Below are 18,504 nucleotides of genomic sequence, written 5' to 3'. Positions count from 1 at the left end.
CGGATTCATCCGAGCTGCTCATGGATGAAAACGACGCTGATGAAACTTCGAAGTCGTCAAAGGACACCACAGTCCGCAAAATGGTAACGCTGGCAGCCAACAAACCCATTTCGGAGGAAAGGCGTCAACCAACAGAGCGCGAACAGGATACCAAAGACCAGGCCGTGGAAAAAGTCAACACATCGAAGGACGCCTGTCAACTTACCAGCGAGGATACAAAAGTGGAAGAAACCCAATAGACCTGCATGGACGTCGTCGAAAGCGTCAGTGGACGGCCTACCAAGCGGCCATTGGAGGAGACCGTCGAGAAGGCAGAGAAAGGTGAAGAGACAGAACCACCGTCGAAGGGACTCGGCATAAGGCGGTCTTCATTGAAGCAGAGGCCGAATTTTTCCGCTGAGCGGCGGCTGGCGGAAAAACCGCGCAGCACAACGTTTGGGGTCTTCGGGAGGACGTGGGGACTCTGAGCGAACTCATGAGCAAGTGTCGGGAAGCCTTCTGGTTAGAAGATGCCTATAGCGCACAATGTGCTGCATACATCATGTGTCCACAAGGTTCATCTTCGCTGTAAGTGTTATGCTATGCTAACAAAATTTTCAGATTGTAAAGGTGTACTCCAACGCGATCATTTTGCAGAATATAAAAGAAAAATGGCGCTAAAATCGGGCACAGCACTACGCATAGTGACGATAAATGTCAGAGGTCTGGCGTCTAGTACCAGCTTAGCCGCCTGCTGTTAGAAAATAAACTGGATATCGTAGCAGTTCAAGAGACAAAGGTAGAAACGCAGGAACAAAGCGATCGCATGGTATCACATTTTAATAATCGGTACAATGTTGTCATAAGTCATGCAGTAGGTTTGTCACCAGGTTGTGCTCTATTTCTTCGAAATTCTATTAGGATTGTTGAGGAATCTTTGAGTGTCAGTCAATGTAGTCGTTATATTGTTTGTGATTTCACCTTCGCAATGAAAAATTGGAGGGTGATTAACGCGTACGCACCAAACAAGGAATATGACCGGCGAGTGTTCTTTGAGAAAATGGAAAAACACCAGCTATGCGGTAAGCTAGTTATATTACTGGGTGATTTCAACTGAGCTTGTGAACCAGAAGATAGAGTGAACAAACGACCTATCCGAGATAAAAGTGCATTTTTTAAGCGCAATAGTGGAAGAACACAAATTAGATGACGTACGATCTTTGTTTTCATGTAATATTCCCCAGTTCACTCATTTTCAAGGAAATAGCCAGGCTAGACTAGATAGAGCTTATAAAAATAAAATTATGAGGCTTTACGTGCCAAAACCACTTTGTGATTATGAGGCGCGCCGCAGTGGAGGACTCCGGAAATTTGACCACCTGGGGTTCTATAACGTGCACCTAAATCTAAGCACACGGGTGTTTTCGCATTTCGCCCCCATCTAAATGCGGCCGCCGTGGCCGGGATTTGATCCCGCGACCTCGTGCTCAGCAGCCCAACACCATAGCCACTGAGCAACCACGGCGGGGGATAGAGCTTTTATATCGACAGCTCTTGTACGTTTGTGCAGTAATTACACAGTGAATCATGTTTCTTTCAGTCACCACAGTTTATTGTCTTTCTCGCTTGGAGCAGACAGAAGAAGAAGTAGATTTAATTGGCAGCTGTGGAAACTTAATGACGATCTATTGGATGACAAAGCTTTCGTAGATTAAACAATGGAAAACCTTAATGATTTACTTGAAGATCACTGTTATCACCGTTGAAGTGCACCGTTATCCAAATGGGGCTAGCAAGAGCACTTCCGGAGTTTGTCGTAGGTACCGAAATCATGTCAGGATCAGGCCGGGGTTTCTTTCGGGAAATAGTCGATAGTGTTTCTTTCTTACGTGTTCGTATTACCAAATGTATATTTGTGGAGTGTAAAACAGAAAAGATTGTATCGTGATTTGTATAATAGTATTTTGGGGGCACGGTACCCCATGTACAAGCAATGTACAGTGAAGGCCTAGGCCTAGACGTTTTCAAGAAGTTGAATAATATGCCAGTGCAGCCTGCCACCAAATTTCATGTGGGAACATGGCACTTTAAAACTTTATGGAACAACGTGTGTTCTACGTGCCATAAGGAACTCACCGCTTTACTTGCAAAAAAAAAACGGAAAACATAGATCTTTTCTTAGTCCACTCTTGGGAGGGTGTCTATTTCTGGTACGTGCTGTAAAGAACTTTGAAAAAGGAGCTGCCGATTGATCGCCATGGAATCCGGTTTCTGCCAATAGATGGTGACCAAGGGTTCCCGTACGACCTTTGATGCTCAGGGCCCTCCACTGTTTGTGGCGGGCTACCACTTTGGCCCGGATGCCCGACCAGCGCGTGTATACTTCCGTGAATGTATGCAGTGGTATGGCGTGTAATAGTTCAGCGGAAACCCGTAAGGTGGAGAGAAGTAATGAAAGAACAATGAGAAAACCTTTGTAGCGCTTAGCTAGGTTTGGCTGGATGCCTCATTTTCCCATTATTACTTCTCTCCTTCTTGCGGGTTTTCGCAGAACTATTACGTGAAACTCTTGCCTTTGCTTCTGAGTTGTTGACAAAGTCGACTTCACCTGCCATCTGCTTGCCGCCTGGTTAGCTCAGATGGTAGAGCGGTTGTCCCGGAAAGGCAGTCGTTCCGAGTTCGAGTCGCGGAACACGACGAATTTTTGTTAAACTGCGAAGCATTTCTTTCGAGGAACCCGTATCGGTTTCTTTGTAGTACTTAGCTACGTATGTGTGGATGTCTCATTTTCCCTTCTTTATGCAGAAGTGCAGAAGTCACAACAGCTTGTGCCTGAGTGGCTGTACGGGGTTGAACCCCTTACAGCACTCAAGAAATTTTAATAAGACATCATTCCACATTAGTGGATGGCCAAGAATTTAATTGTGCTTTCTTTTCAGTGGCACGAGCATTGAGTGACGTTCTTGTTTCTTGCACTGCATTTCTGGTTCACCTCCTGAGACAACCGGGGACAAAATTCAAAATAAATCAGAAAAGAATTGGAAAATGAAAAGAAAGGAGTACAGTGCAAAATGCATGGGTTTCATTATAGATATATCAGAGTATAAGTTTTGTTACAAGTTGAGTTCCTGAAGTGTCTAGAATGATTAGAATTATTTATAAAACACTGAGAGGACCGAGGAGAAAATTCAAAATAAATTCAAAAGTAACCCCTTTTTCTGTTTGAAATCGACATTTCTCTTCTGATTTGAGCATGTCTGCTTCCGGTTGCTCCTATAACGAAACATTGCCTAAGCGTTTCATCCCTTCTCTGCTTGCTCGCGTACCAGTTCTCGCCTGGTAAGTCTACCACGGCCTCAGGAGCCTGGAGGTTGGGAAGCTTTTTCTGCTGCTTTCCTTCAAGTCCTGTACTACTGGGTGCTCTTTGTTCGCCCTGCTCTCGGTGCTACCTTGAATAAGCTGAACCTTTAATTGCAACAACAGTATTTCCCGCTCTACGGCTTCCTTTCGCCGTCAGTCGCTCCCTCTCTTTTTCTTCGCGCTCTCGCTCTCTATTTTCCTCTCGAGCCATGCAACGCCCGCTCTTTTCGGGCTACTGCCTGTTCCTGCTTTTCCGCAGCCCGGATCCTCCGCTCAGCGCCCTCTAGGCCCGACTGTTTGCCCCATTCCATCCACTTGACGAACTCCATTCGCTCCATGATGCACGACACCTCCAAAACTTGTGCGCTCACACTTCGCATTCACGTGCATTCGACATTGGGCAACAATGCGTCAGTCGCACTAATCGATCAATCTCCACAATTCTCGTTCTTCGTTTACTGTGCTGCTTTTGCACAGAACGTCATGTCTGCGGACGCCAGTTTAACGTCACGGCTTGTCACCCGTTCGCCGTCGGCGCGAAGTCGTCGACGAACTGTACAAGCCGGTTGGTCGTTCTGTAATCAAGCAAACACAGCGAAGGATTCAAAGTCGGGAGAAAGAGAAAAAATATATATTTATCGACTGACGACAATAGACAATTTAAACGAAACACAAGAACACTAACACACATGCACTTAATATAGATCAATGCTATGATGTCGGTCTGACTGAGGTTTGTTGATGTATTTTGTCTGTGTATAGTGTGCAAAGGGGCCAGGGCCCTTGTCAGGTGGTCTGTCGCCTTTAGCCTCGGCTGCCTCTTAGACTGTGTCTGAGGAAACAATAAAGAAAGAAAGAAAGAAAGAAAGAAAGAAAGAAAGAAAGAAAGAAAGAAAGAAAGAAAGACAACAAAAATACAACGAACCGTTAGCAGTAAATAAAGAAATTAACACTACACAGAACACACATAACGGCGGTCAACTAAACAGAGTTCAAAGAGAAACAAATGATGGCAAACGCATGGCCGGGAAGTAGCAGCAAGTCCATAAAGCGTGGAGTTGATGGCAGAGCTTTCTCGAAGAACGCTGGCAAGCCGATATCGTTGCAGTGAATGCGATCGCTGGGCTGGGCTCATAGGGAGTCTAAGTTTGACGTCTTCCCTCGAGCAGGTTGAGTGAACTTGAGGAGAACTACCGTGAGCTCCATTGCAGACGTTAGTTTGTCGTCTCTTCTGCGAACAAGTCACTCGCAGTTCAGACGTGGCTAGGCGGCCCAGCCGATACTGGAGGGCACTAGCTCCTCGACGCTTCTCAGAAGATTGTAGGCTCAGCTTTAGACTGCTTAGCTTGGTTTAAAACTGCGTTTAAATAACTTCTTTGCCTAGACCCCGCTGTTGGGGAACAGCAGATATTAGGGAAGATGCAATCAAGTTTACCCAACTGTATCCCGGCTTCTCCCAAGTTCTTGCCCGCGCCCCTTTTAATTAGGGGCGAGAGAACGGGTGAGTCCCCCTGCTGTTAGAGGTCGCGCACTTGTATTGCACCACACACGCACACCCTTGAATCCGTGGCGGTCCTCTATTGTTCGTTCACAAACACAGCAGAAACGACAGCAGCCGGCCATACGGTGCTGTCGGCACACATACACTGTCAGCAATTCGTGAACAAAGACACCGACGAAGACACAGACAGATTGCACAGAGACATCACATATTATATATATTCACGTCCCTGCTTTCTTAGCAAGCTTCTCTATGCACCCGCTTGGCAGAGAATACACAGGGGTCCCTACAGAAAGCCGCCGGGGCGTCACGGTCGCGCCGACGACAAAAACCCAATAATCTCTAAAACTGGCTTCGACTTCTTTCGGTCACTTTTCGGAGTGGCCAGCAATAACCTTCTTGCTCACCGGCTCCTATTCCTACGACCTTTTGGCGCCCGTTGATCGGTGCTTCGCCGAATCGAATAATGCCCCGCCGTGACAGCCACACAGATTCATGCCATTTCTTAATATTCCAGTGACTAGTTTTGCAGACAACTACTGCACATGTCTTCAATCCACATGATTCAATCTAACATAATTGGAGCGCAGTGCGTTAGGGAAAACTCAGTTGCATTTCCGACAGCTGACCGCACAGAAGCAAGGTGAAGCGTTAGTAGAATGTCGGATTCGTGTGCTGCCGCTGAGGCTCCGTGCGGCGCGCCGCCAAAAGCACCATCTCGTTCCTCTAGAACAAACGGCTCCGCGAAAAGGGTCAGTACTTGTCTTTAAGAATGAAAATGAACAAATTAGCCCAACTGGCCACCTTGGCTGCAAAGCAGCGTGACGGCCGCAGTGACAGCCGCATGGAAGTTCGAGGAGGATGACATTGAAAGGTCAGCATTCCGCAGGTTACGAGGGCGTTCGGCGATTCAAATGGCATGTAACCATGCAACCTGCAGTGTAAATATGTGGAACGCGAACTAAGTAGGCTGCGCTCTGCTATGCAGCTTCAGGCATTTTGGATAAGACGGCGGAGGCATCGTAGCGTATAGAGTTAAGGTGAGGCCGGCCTGGTTATTCTTTGGTGGTTTTGCTTCATTGAAGATAAGAAAGCAAAGGCGTCATGACCGAAGGTGCATAAGTATAATGCATTTGCAGCTGTTTGATATCACGCGTTTATTGAAATTAGTCAAGGCTGGCGACGTAATAGGTTGATCACTCAAAGTCATCGAGTGGATCTGTTGAAGCGAGTCGAGTACTCGTGCAGATATAAGTGAAAAGCTGGTTCGTTCGAGTGCGCCCGATGAGTGAGCAGCAACTGTTGCTGGGTGGAATAAAATGTACGTCCCTCAGAATGTCTTCCATGGCCAGGTGCTGCGGAGCTTCATGCTGAACCAGAGTCTGCGGTGGCCGGACAAGCCTGTGCTGACTAGTGTCGTGGGCGTGCTTGTTGCAATGGCGCTGAAGTGGCAGGCGCCCCTCTGGTTCGCCGTCCATCTGCTGCCCAACAATTCACATCGCTCTCGGCGCCGCCTGCTGTTCAGCCCCAATCCCAGGTTGGCGATCTGGGGCTCCATCTACAATCGGGTACGGCCGGGAAAGCGCACATATCCTTTCGAATATTAATCAAGTAATTCAAGCCATGGTTTATTCCCCATCCAATAACCATAAAACTCAAAATTTACGGTGCTTATAGACAGCGTGCCCCAACTATCACGCAGCAAGATGTTTAAGTATGCAAATACCACGTAGCTGGATAAAACCAAGGTGATGCTGTTGGCCGTCAATTAGAAATACTCGGATCATTTTTGGCGTTCCGCCTAATTACATTATTAGTCTTAATTAAGTAGCCAACTTCTAAAATATTACAATTAGATGAAAATATTTCAAAAGAAAAATGTAGAGCAACATGAAAAACTCCCGACACAGTTTCCTGTCGCTCTATATATGCTTCATAAAAGTGTTTTTTCGAGCTCTGAAAGCAGCCAGAGAATGCACGCAAAATCGCCGCGCGATGGCTGCTCGACGCACTTCGCCTTGTATTGGCTGGTTCATTTCGCACTCGGAAAAACACTTTTATGTAGCGCGTACGGAGCAACAGAAAGCTGCATCGGGAGTTTTTCATGTTGCTCTACAATTTCTCATTGACACTTTTAATCTACTCATATTATTTGAGAACTTGAATAATTAATTAAGACTAACGATGTAATTAGGTGGAATGCAAAATATAATCTGGATATCTGCAAGCGATGGCAAGCAACAATACCTTGGCTTTATCCAGCTACGTGGCATTTGCATATTTTTAAATCTTGGTGAGGGGGGGGGGGGGCGTTTCCAGCGCTCGTTCCGCTCGGACGTGTTTTTCCGTAGCTCCGGATTTTCGCCCCGTTTGCTGGTTTCCTTTCCCCGCTACTGGAACTCTGTTGTTTATGGACCGCTTTGGCGGTTCGTAAATACTACTGGCGTCTATCTGCAAGGTCCGTCTCATGATCTACACCCTCCTGCTGCGTCGTCCAACTCGAGTTCTTGCGCGGCTTTGCGAGTGCCGGCGCGGCACTCGCCGCGTCGGCGCGGAAAATCCAAGCTGCTGTCCGCTGCGTCGAAAGAGTGGAGCGTTGCCGATGCAACTGCCATCCAAGTCAGGAGCGTCTCCTTCGTGGGGACAATTGCAACGTGCGAAGGCGGTACCCTGAGCATGGATACCACCAACATGGAGCAGAACAGCCCTGCTGTCGTGGCGCACACCTCAGCCAAGAGAACGAAGGAAGCTACTGGCCTTCCATCGGATGAAAATGTAGCTCCAGCAGCCCCGAAAAGACCTCGCTCATCACAAGGCCTGCCCTCACGACCAACACGCACGTCTCCGGAGTCGCCAAGGACATCGTGGTACAAAGTGGTTATCAAGCCTCACATGTCCACTCTGCACAACCGTATCATTCAAGCGGCCCTGGACGCCTGCCTAGAGACTTCCCGATTTGAAGGTTTTGCTTTACACAAACCCACTAATACGGTCTCAGTATGGGTGTCTGCCATGGCACTAGTTTATAAACTCGAAGAACTGCAAGAAATACAAGTCTCGGAAGAGTGTGTCTTTCCAGTCCAGGCGTACCTCGCCAGTGGTACCGATTTAAGACCCTACGTGGTTAATGGCGTTGACCTTGACGAAGAACCCGAGAGGCTCCTGCAGGAACTATCGTGTCCCACACACAAGGTTATGGCTGCTCGCTACCTAGGCAGCTCTCGTACGTGCCTAATCGCGCTTCAAGGTCGTAATTCCCCACCTGAATGTATCCTGTATTACGGCTGCGTACTGCGCCCGCGTCCGTTCAACCTTTCCGTTGTGTACTGCTACTCTTGCTTTAGACAGGGACACATGAAATCATCCTGCCCCTACCCACCTAAGGACGACACCATGGAGCCTGAACCGTCGGCATCGTTTAGATACGGCCTATGCCAAACAAACGATCATGACATCACTTCCACGACGTGTCCTACGAAATTGAAGGCCAGTAAGAAGGCTCGACAACGCCATTCTCGACAGCCAGCAAGGACCCCTCGAGATTCATCAATGAAACAAGTCGCTGTGTACAACCGTTACGCCGTTCTGGCCTCGCTGGAAGAGGACGCTAGCCAGGTGACAAAAGCAAGTACAGCGACAAGTGATGCTGCCACTCGTACCTATAGCGCAGCTGTTAGGTCGTCCACTTCACGACCGCAACGGGCATCACAATCGATAGAAGACACGCCGCTTCCTTTGGCAGACGAAGAGTTCGAGATCGACGCTCGCCTGGCCAACCTTGAAAAAGAAATCCAACGTCTCAAGGAACGCCGTACAGTGCTCCGGCGTCGTCATGACGGAGCGCTGCCGTCGCATTCACCGTCAACGTCTAGTCCTGCTCATATGGCTAACCCGGCATCTGTGTCGAAGCCTCTTTCACCCCAAGAACTCCTGCGCTTCGTTGCGCAACAGCTCCAGCATCTCACCTCGGTTCTACTGGCAAATCTTAATTTGTGATGGCTGCTACGTCTTCAAGTGTGCCAGAAGGCATCTTACAGTGGAACTGTCGCGGCATCGCGGGGAAGGTCGGAGAGCGGCGTCAGCGTCTCAGTTATACGAAGCTGCGTGTTTGGGCTCTACTGCTTCAAGAATCCAACGGCCTGCCACCCATTCCAGGATTTGTGGCATACTCATCGCCTTCACTGTTGGACCGTAGGAGTGCTACGCCCGATGTCCCTCCAGGAAAGGCTGCAGCGTATGTAAGATGCACTCTTCATCAGACTCGAGTTGATCTTTCACGGTGGCAATTCTGTGGCAAGAAGTCGTGGCCGTATTGGTTCGTCTCCAACGCACGGACGTTATCGTCGTTTCATACTATGCCCGCCCCTACAGCGGTCGTGCGGCTCGGTTGTGTCTCGGCTGGCTGGCGCACCTACGACAGAAACATCCTGGTTGGCCCATTATGGTAGCAGGAGATTTTAGCGCACCCCACACCACATGGGGATACGCCATTTCCAGTGCGCGTGGTACATGTGTGCTGGACACTTTTATGGACACCCAATTCACTCTGCTTAATAATGTGTCAGTGCCTACTAGCCGGCGAGACCACCCTCGCGCGCCGCCACACTCACCGGACTTATCTTGGTGGCTAGGAAGGACGACCGTCTCGTGGTCATGTGAACCCGACTGCTGGGGTAGCGACCATCATCCGATTCACCTTGGCTTATCTTCGGGCGGAACAGGCCGCCTCTGCCGACTATGTCGAGTGGTGGACTGGGATCAATACAGGGCGGTATCAGAAAGCAATGTATCCAACTTTATGGTGGACCCGTCCCATTGTCTTAAGGCGGCATTAGTTGAGGCGACACGTACGTCGTGGGTTGATGAATCGCGAACCGCTCCTGATTTGCAACTTCTGCGTCTCTGGATGTCGCGCCGCCAAGCAGAACTTGCATCAGAACGTGACCCTGCATCAAATACCCTTCGCTTAGAGGCCCAACGCCTTACTGCAGTAGCTCGGCGCCATGAACACCGCATAGAACGTGGCCGCTGGATGGACTGGTGCTCTTCTCTCGGACCTTCGTCGTCCAATGCCTCCATTTGGCGCACCTTCCGAGTAATGGAACGTGGTCGGTGCCCTCCAGAGCCCGCAGCCTGCGCCCTGTTAGCATCGGGCCAGACACCAGGAGTATTCGCAGAAACTGTCGCCCACACCTTTTTTCCGGCTTTGGACACAGCACCGCCTCCTTTCGTTGTTCAAAACTGCCTTCCCGCGGACGCAGGCACGCCGCCTACGCTCTCTGACATCGAGGGTATACAAGCTGCCTTCACTACGGCGGAATTTTTAGCGGCAATCGACCTGTCGAAGCCATGCAAGGCACCAGGACCGGATGGCATACCGTATGAACTTTGTAAAAACACGGAAGGCAAGGTTCTCGAAGTGCTGTTGGGGGCCATAAACGAAGCTTGGGCTACAGGAGTCATTCCCGATTCTTGGCGGCATGCAGAAATGGTCCGTATTCCCAAACCCGGAAAACCCCAAGATAATATCGCTCATATGCGCCCAATAGCACTAACCTCAACGTTAGGCAAGCTGATGGAGCGTATGCTCGCGACACGTATTACATGGTGGCTCGAGCGGTACTCATGGTATCATCCTGGCCAAATCGGGTTCCGTGCTCATCTAGGCGCAGAGGATGGCCTGGCGTACCTATCTTCTATGGTTGTCATCGGAGGCCGCTCCTGAAGAATTCGCACGATTCTGGCGATGGATGTTCGTGAAGCATACGACCATGTGAGTCACGAAGCGATTGTCGGAATTCTCCATTGGCTTCAGTTCATTAGCGATGTCTGCACATTCGTCGAAGCCTTCCTGTGCACTCGCACCTTCTCCATTCGCCTGGCTGTCCAAGCAGCAGGTCAGTTCGTCACACATCGGGGTGTCCCACAAGGATCTGTGCTCACACAAGTCCTTTTGAATATTGCTCTCCTTCCTCTAGCCTGGAAGCTAGCCACGATACATAACGCACAGTACATAATGTACGCAGATGACATCACTGTCTGGTCAGTTGATCCTGAAATTAGCCACCAAGAACAATCGCTCCAAGAGGCCCTAAACATGACGCACAACTGGTGTGCTGAGATAGGCCTTGACATTTCCAAGGGCAAAACGACGTACACGTCAGTAGCGAACAAGTATGGGCGCCGTCTACTGGCGCTCCGGCCTCTTCAGTTAACTCTGGATCAGCAACCATCACACGAGGCTTCAACTCTCCGTGTACTCGGCCTTGAAATGGATTCCTCCGGATCTGCGGGACTATGGGTCAAGAATGCAAAGCAACAGGCCACAGAAACGATACAGTTGATATGTCGGATTGCGAAGAAATCTGGCGGAGCGAGTGCCAACATGGCTCGCCTTTTTGTCCGTTCTGTATTGCAACCACGACTCGCCTACAGAGCCCAGTTTCATCATCTCACGAAGGCACAATGGGCTCGCCTTGAGGCCATTAACAACGAAGCTATGCGGACCATAACGGGACTACCACGTCTCACTCCGTTGCCAACCCTACAGGCTGAGTCCTAAATCAACACTATTGACGAACTCGTACACCAACGTCGATGCGCGCGCGCCCTAAAGCCATCATATTTCGGCTCGGCTGCTTCACTGGCCCAATACATGGGACACGAAATAGACAACCCAGCATCTACGAGACCCGATGTAGCTCCGTGGAAAAGGGTACAATTAAGTGACAATAAGCCTCTTGGTCATCTGTATAGCCCGGTTCCTCGTCAGGCGAATGCCCATGTTTCCCGCCTTCATCGCGCCGATGACAATCAAGACGATGCGACTCTTGTAGCATACACTGATGGAAGTGTTAATGGAACCATGATTCACACAGCTCTCGTGTGTCCATTGATACCAGAGGCAGGCCAAACGTGCTCGTATGTTGCCGATCCTGCACCACCGGCCTACCTTGCCGAGCTTGCTGCCATACGAGACGGCTTGGCCGCGTTGCTACCTACTGTTCAAGATGCTCGATACTCTCAGCTCATCATTCGCGCAGACTCGACTCAAGCCATCCACGACATACGTAGGGTGTCTCGGTCCACTCTATTCTCAGATAGCATTCACCGGCTTGCTGCCACTACGAATATCTTCATACGCATCCAGTGGGTGCCTCGAGCAGCGCTGCCGGGTCTCCTTGAAGCAGATACGTACGGCAACCCACCCACAGATTACAACATACCCACTTCCACATTTTCCTGAAGACGCCTGTGGACGACTGATCCGGGAAAAGGAAACCTCCGACGTACCACGCGAGCTCTCATACCTCCGTGTGGGTCAGACTTCCCTGGTGGGTTAACCCGCCGAGAGGAGGTTACGTTAAGGAGGCTACGTGTCGGGGTCGCGCTCACCCCGTCTGTGACCACTCTCTGGCCACAACAGTACCATGGTCCTTACGGCTCATCGTGCCCATTTTGCAACACAGGAATCCAAAATGTGACGGTGACACACCTATTATGGACCTACCCAGGACTTCATCTAAGCCGTCTCCGCCACCTCCGGGCAACAGGCCTTCGGCCTGGCCGCCCACCCGACCTTGAACGTTGGATTCATGGACCCCATCATCGTTAACGCCTAGATTTTTTGTACGAGTCGAACCTGTTCGTGTATTTTTAACATCTTTTGTATTATGCCTAAGGGCGTGCTTTCGAATTAAAAAAAAATCTTGGTGCATGATAGTTGGCAGACGCTATATATATAAAAGGGCGCATTTATGTTTGTATCCGCGGCTGATAATCTACCTGTAAAATATGTCGTAACCTGCGTAGCCTTAACGATACTTTGCAAATATCTCTATAATCTATTTGTGCATGGGTGTGTGTGTGTGTGTGTGTTTGTGCATGCTACAAAATGTTTATAATTGTATATATCATAATCATCATCCAGCACCTGGAGTAGCACGTAGGGCAAACAGCCAGGCTAACATCTCCAGCATACCTTTAAAGCTTGTTTCTCTCTCTCTCACACACAATTGGGCTGTTTTTACTACAACTTGTCTTATTAGTTCTGTGTTTTTCATCATCTGTGCCCATTGTTTTCGTTCTTGTCTTACAAAGGCAAAAGTTCGCCTCGTCCAACCTAGAACTTGTCAGTAGACCTTGCGCACTGCCGCAAATTGAGACACTGAAATATGTTAGCTGATGCAGTCGTAGATGCCGGTCTGTTACAAGCGCGCAAATACCTTGGTTATCAACGGCACAACAGCAATGAGTATTTCGTTCTGGGAATTCGATGACGCCCCTTTCTATTGAGTCTACATAATTCCGGTGCCAGCTTCCCTCTGAGAAATACGTTTGCATTGAGCCAGAATGGATACGAGGTGTGCTTCGTTAATGAGACCATACGCAGTCAAAATATGTCTGAACTTGCAACCACATACGTGAGGGCACCGGATAACATTGATGTTTTGGTACACGTACTGTCATCATGTCTTTCCGGGTGCACGTACTCCGCTCCAACTTCTTGGAGCTTTTGACAAAAAGTGCTACTTTGCGAGTCTTTGCCACCGGGTGCCTGTTTAAGGGTTTACATGCTACTCTTCATGCTTGCATGGAACCTTACGTGACTGGAAAATCACTGTCCCTCTCAATCACTATTCCTTTCGAGCTAAGGTTTTTACAGAGGCTCCGTAAAACAGCCACACGACAGGTCTGGTCACCAACGAAGCGGCCTGAATGCTTTTGAGAAAGATCAATTATACGACTGACAGAAAAAGTGCGAGAGCATGACATTGTAGCGAGAGCATGACAGTGTAGCGAGAGCATGACATTGTAATCATTACACTGTCACGCAATTTCTGGAATGCTCAGTAATCGTGCTGGAATTTGTAAGACTGACACATGTGCTTGGACTGGTTTAATTGTATATATACTGCTGCCATTGTAAACTATAGGCGCAATGGAAATTAGCAGAAATGCTTAAAATAAATTACTGCGCCTATATTTTAAATGTTACTCGCCATTGTAGGCTAACCTAAAGGTTACCATGTTAAGAGCGTATAAACCACTCGCCCTTGTAGCCCTTAGCCCTTAGCAGTTCATATGTCTGTCGATGGCGCAGGCCGTCTCGTACGAGGTGTACCGGGCCTACTGGAAAGAGTTCTACGATCAGATAGCATCCGACATGTCACGGTCGCTGAACGAGAGCATCATCATGGAAAGTTTCGCCACGCATCGAGACATCTTGGGCGCCCTGTTCAATGCTACGAAGAAGACGAAGACACCGGCGATTCTGCAGGTGCCTTTTCTGCCAGTGCACATGCTGCAAACTTGGCAGCGAGAACCTAATGTCGTCTGCCTGGGGGCACGTCACGTGAAGTGCTTTCAGAGCGTTAGCCACCTGGGTTGATACCCACCATGGTTGCTCAGTGGCTATGGTGTTGGGCTGCTGAGCACGAGGTTGCGGGATCGGATCCCGGCCATGGCGGCCGCATTTCGATGGAGGCGAAATGCGAAAACACCCGTGTACTTAGATTTAGGTGCACGTTAAGATCCCCAGGTGGTCGAAATTTCCGGAGTCCTCCACTACGGCGTGCCTCATAATCAGAAAGTGGTTTTGGCACGTAAAACCCCATATTTAAAAAAAAGTACTGGGTTGATAAGAAAGCGACTTGCAGTTTCATAACAGCACCACACGTGCCAACATAATTTACGTGATTCTTTTTTCTTCGTCAAGAAACAGTGCCACTGAGCCTTGTAGACGCTACGCTCCCTTTGGGAGAAAGTTCGCCAAGGTTGAAAAAAAAAAACACTTCTACCGGACAGTCAGGTTAACACATACTAGTTATGTTTGTAATTAGGCCACAGACTGTTTATTAACTAACTCAGCAGTCAACAATGGAACCATATGAAATATGCCAAGGTCTGCATGTACTCCGAATTTCACAGGCAATCGCTGCACGGTAAACGCCATTGCTTTTATAGACCGGAATTTTAAGCGCTTGTAAGTAGCAGCCATCTTTTAGCTATCGACGCGCCGAGGTGCGGCGGGAACTGGCGGAAATATCGTGCGCGACAGCGCTCCATCCATTTTGAACATTTGTCGTCACTAATTCGTCGTCAGCTGCCCAATTATCATCAAGGTGTGATAAGTGTTACTTTCGGTTTTGTTTAGCTTTTTGCAACGTGCGGTCCATGCGAGGGCGCGCCGACAAATTGCGACAGTGGTTGAGATAAAGTGCGGCTGTTCTCAGTGCGTGTACTAGAGTAACCATATCTGATCCAGTATTCACAAAGATGTTTTGCGCTATAACAGTTCATAAGAACAAGTGCCAGCCGATCGTAATGGTGAACTTAAGAATAACGAAGGCGGTGTGTGCATGGCAAACAGTTCTTAAGAATTAAAAGCATTTTGAATTCGGTCGCTCGTCTAAAGAGATGGGGGAGCTAGCCGCCCACCTCATATATAGGCCATGAAAACACTCAGTTCTCCTTGACAGCGTATACAAAACATCGTGACAGATTGATACGGTTATTTTTATTATATGCGCCTGTGGGAAGGGGGGGGGGAGTAGTTAGCACTGATTCGTTTAGAGGAACATTATAACTCATTCCGCCTAGCCTGCACGGTTTCCACAATGCTGATTTTTCGAAACAGAAATAGCTTTTTTTTCTTGAAGTTTAGCATATGTTCCTTTACTGTAGCCCTGCCGCAGCTGCCCTATTTCCATATTTCGAAAGAGCTTTTGCTAACGTACCTCACACTTGTCTGCGGCCTAACGTTTTCTGGTTTAACCTCTTTCGAGCTATCCTAAAACGCATTCATAGGTTCTTGGACAGTCGTCAGTTGTACTATTACGCTAATTACCTCACAATCGGCTGCCGTCTCTGATGTGCGTTCTGGACGTACCTCAAGGCTCAAGGCCCCTTTATTTTCGTCATGTACGCTAATGTCCTTCCCGTCATGTACTGTCCGCCTTCTCGCAGGCGACTGGGTGAGTCACTGATATATCAATTCTTCCAGTGATATGTAGATTCTACAGCATCGCAGTCAACTAACACAAGAGTGGCGCAGAAAAAAAAATGCGTGCTTTAGTATTACCAAAACAATACTTATCTCATTTAACTATCGACTTAAATATGCGCGAGCTATTTACAATCATGAGAGCTCAGAAACTGCTGCTGCTGATGCAGTCCAAATAATTGGGCTTACATCTATCCAGATTTCACTATCCTCACAAATTCTCCCACTTGTAATGTTGGTTTCTTGCGCTACGTAACGTGACAATAACTCCATCCTACTGACACAACCACAGTGAGACCTAAACGGTATAGCTTCACAAGAGAAGAAAAACCCGGTGATTTGGATTATTTCATAACATATCAGCGCTACAGAAACACAGATGGAAAAAAGCTCGAGTAAATTTTTTTTTATTCCGAATTTGTCATTTTGTTGTGCTCATACATATTAAATGTGCCTGTCCTCTATATAACTAGACTCAGTATGTTTACCTAACACTGTCGAGTGAACCGAGACAGCGTTGCTCATTTCCTCACTTCCAGTTACTCATACGCCAGCAGCAGTTCGACATAAATTTCCAAACAGGAAGCATATTGTCACGGCTCACTTGAGACAAGAGCGGAGACTGGTATTTAATCGAGACAGTTAGAACGAGCATTCAGAGCAGGCTTCTTTTTCTCTAGGGCCTCGCTTGCACACCCCAGGGCGTTGCCTTCGTCGTCAGAGTGGTTGGGCACAGATGGCGTCGTGGCATTTGCCCCCCCTCCAGAAGGAGCATCGTCCCGATGCTCGGAGGGTATCACCCGGTGTCCAGTCAACCAGAGAGTGTCCATGTCATTCAGAATGATAAGGCTTCATGCGCACCACGTGCACAGTCTCAGGCAGGTCCTGACGGCGCCTCGAGCAGGATGGGCTGTCAGGAACGACTTCATAGTTGACGTCGCTAAGGCCTCGTAGAACCTTGTACGGTCCCAAGTATCTGCGCAGAAGTTTCCCTACGAGGTCTCGGCGGCCTACTGGAGCCCAAACCCAGACTCTTTCACCGGGCTGGTAAACGACGCATCGATGGTGTTGATTGTAACGTCGGGCATCACGGTCTTGCTGGCTAGTTATGCGAACGCGTGCGAGCGGTCTTGCTTCTTCGGCACGCTCTGTAAAATCTGTGGCGTCAGTCTCGGAATCGCTGGAATCATGAGGGAGCATAGCATCCAGCATTGTAGTCACTTCTCCACCGTGGAAGAGACTGAATGGCATCATTCTTGTTGTTTCTTGCCGAGCCTTATTATAAGCAAACGTTACGTAGGGTAATATTTAGTCCCAGTTCTTGTGTTCCACATCGACATACATGCACAGCATGTCTGCGAGAGTCTTGTTGAGGCGCTCCGCAAGTCCATTGCTTTGCGGGTGATAGGCTGTCGTCCTTCAGTGTGCTCTGCCACTAAGCATGAGTACAGTTCACAAAAGTTCGGCCGTGAACGCGGTTCTCCTGTCAGTTACGATGACAGCTGGAGCACCGTGCCTCAGGACGACGTTTTCGATGAAGAACAGTGCGGCTTCGGCTGCTGTGCTACTCGGAAGTGCCTTGGTTTCAGCATAACGCGTGAGGTAATCTGTCGCAACTATGATCCACTTATTTCCGGCTGCAGATATTGGGAATGGGCCCAAAAGGTCCATCCCAATTTGGGCAAACGGCATTTCCGGCACTGGAACGGGATGTAATAGTCTGGCACCTGTGCTGCGAGCTGTTGCCAGTAGTACTTCTCTTTGATCCGTGCTAGTGTTCTTGTGTAGCCTGGGTGGCCCGAGGTAGCTTCATCATGACAGGCCTGCAAGATTTCACTGCGGAGAGTTTTAGGGACGACCAGTAGATATCTCTCCCCTGTTAAAGAGAAGTTCCTCCTAAAGAGAACACTGTTGCGTATGCAGAAGGGTGACAGGTGCCTTGAGAACAATCCGGGCTTGTTTGCGGTGCGGCCTTCTAAGAAATCAATTAGTGAAGCGAGCTTGTTGTCCTCTTGCTGTTGTTGAGAGATGGTGGCCGCATCAACAACTCCTAAAGAGCCAGCGGATTCGTCATAATCACCGCAAATATATCAAAAGTTTACGCTCTCTCGTCATAATCTCCACCTGACGACTCGATCGGCGATCTGGAAAGGCAGTCAGCGTCTAAGTGCTGCATTCCCGATTTATAGACCACTGTCATGCCGTACTCTTGGAGCCGTAGGCTCCAGCGTGCCAAACGTGCAGACGGATCCTTCATGTTGGTCAACCAACAGAGAGAATGGTGGTCACTTATGACTTGAAATGGGCGGCCGTATATGTATGGGCGGAACTTGGTAACTTTCCATACTACAGCCAAACATTCCTTCTCTGTAGAGGAGTAGTTCGACTCGGCACGTGACAGTGTTCTATTCGCGTAAGCGATGACTCGCTCAGCGCCGTCTTGCCGTTGAACAAGGACGGCGCCTAGTCCCACGTTGCTGGCGTCAGTGTGGATCATTATCGGCGCATCCACGTCAACAGACGCGGAGTTTGTAGACGGTGCCGCAACTCGTTAAATGCCGCCTCCTGCTCCTCGCCGCACACAAACGTGACATCTTCTCTGGTTAGGCAGGTGAGCGGTGAGGCGATGCGTGCAAAACCCGCAATAAATCGCCGGTAA

The 18,504-nt window shown here is 49.0% G+C and overlaps 1 protein-coding gene across 1 annotated transcript in view; it reads left to right on the top strand.

Moving 5' to 3' along the window:
- The window catches only part of LOC139051965 (endothelin-converting enzyme 1-like), a 131,732-nt gene that overhangs the window by 72,506 nt on the left and 40,722 nt on the right, over positions 1-18,504 (top strand). Inside the window, exons 8-9 of the mRNA XM_070529023.1 lie at positions 6,193-6,408; positions 13,944-14,120. Of these exons, the coding sequence (XP_070385124.1) occupies positions 6,193-6,408; positions 13,944-14,120 (393 nt within the window). The remainder of the gene's footprint in view (positions 1-6,192; positions 6,409-13,943; positions 14,121-18,504) is intronic.

This window comes from Dermacentor albipictus, unplaced genomic scaffold, assembly GCF_038994185.2.
Source record: "Dermacentor albipictus isolate Rhodes 1998 colony unplaced genomic scaffold, USDA_Dalb.pri_finalv2 scaffold_17, whole genome shotgun sequence".
NCBI lineage: Eukaryota > Metazoa > Arthropoda > Arachnida > Ixodida > Ixodidae > Dermacentor > Dermacentor albipictus.
Note: the sequence above shows the minus strand (reverse complement) of the source record. Positions and strands in the feature narration are given on the sequence as shown.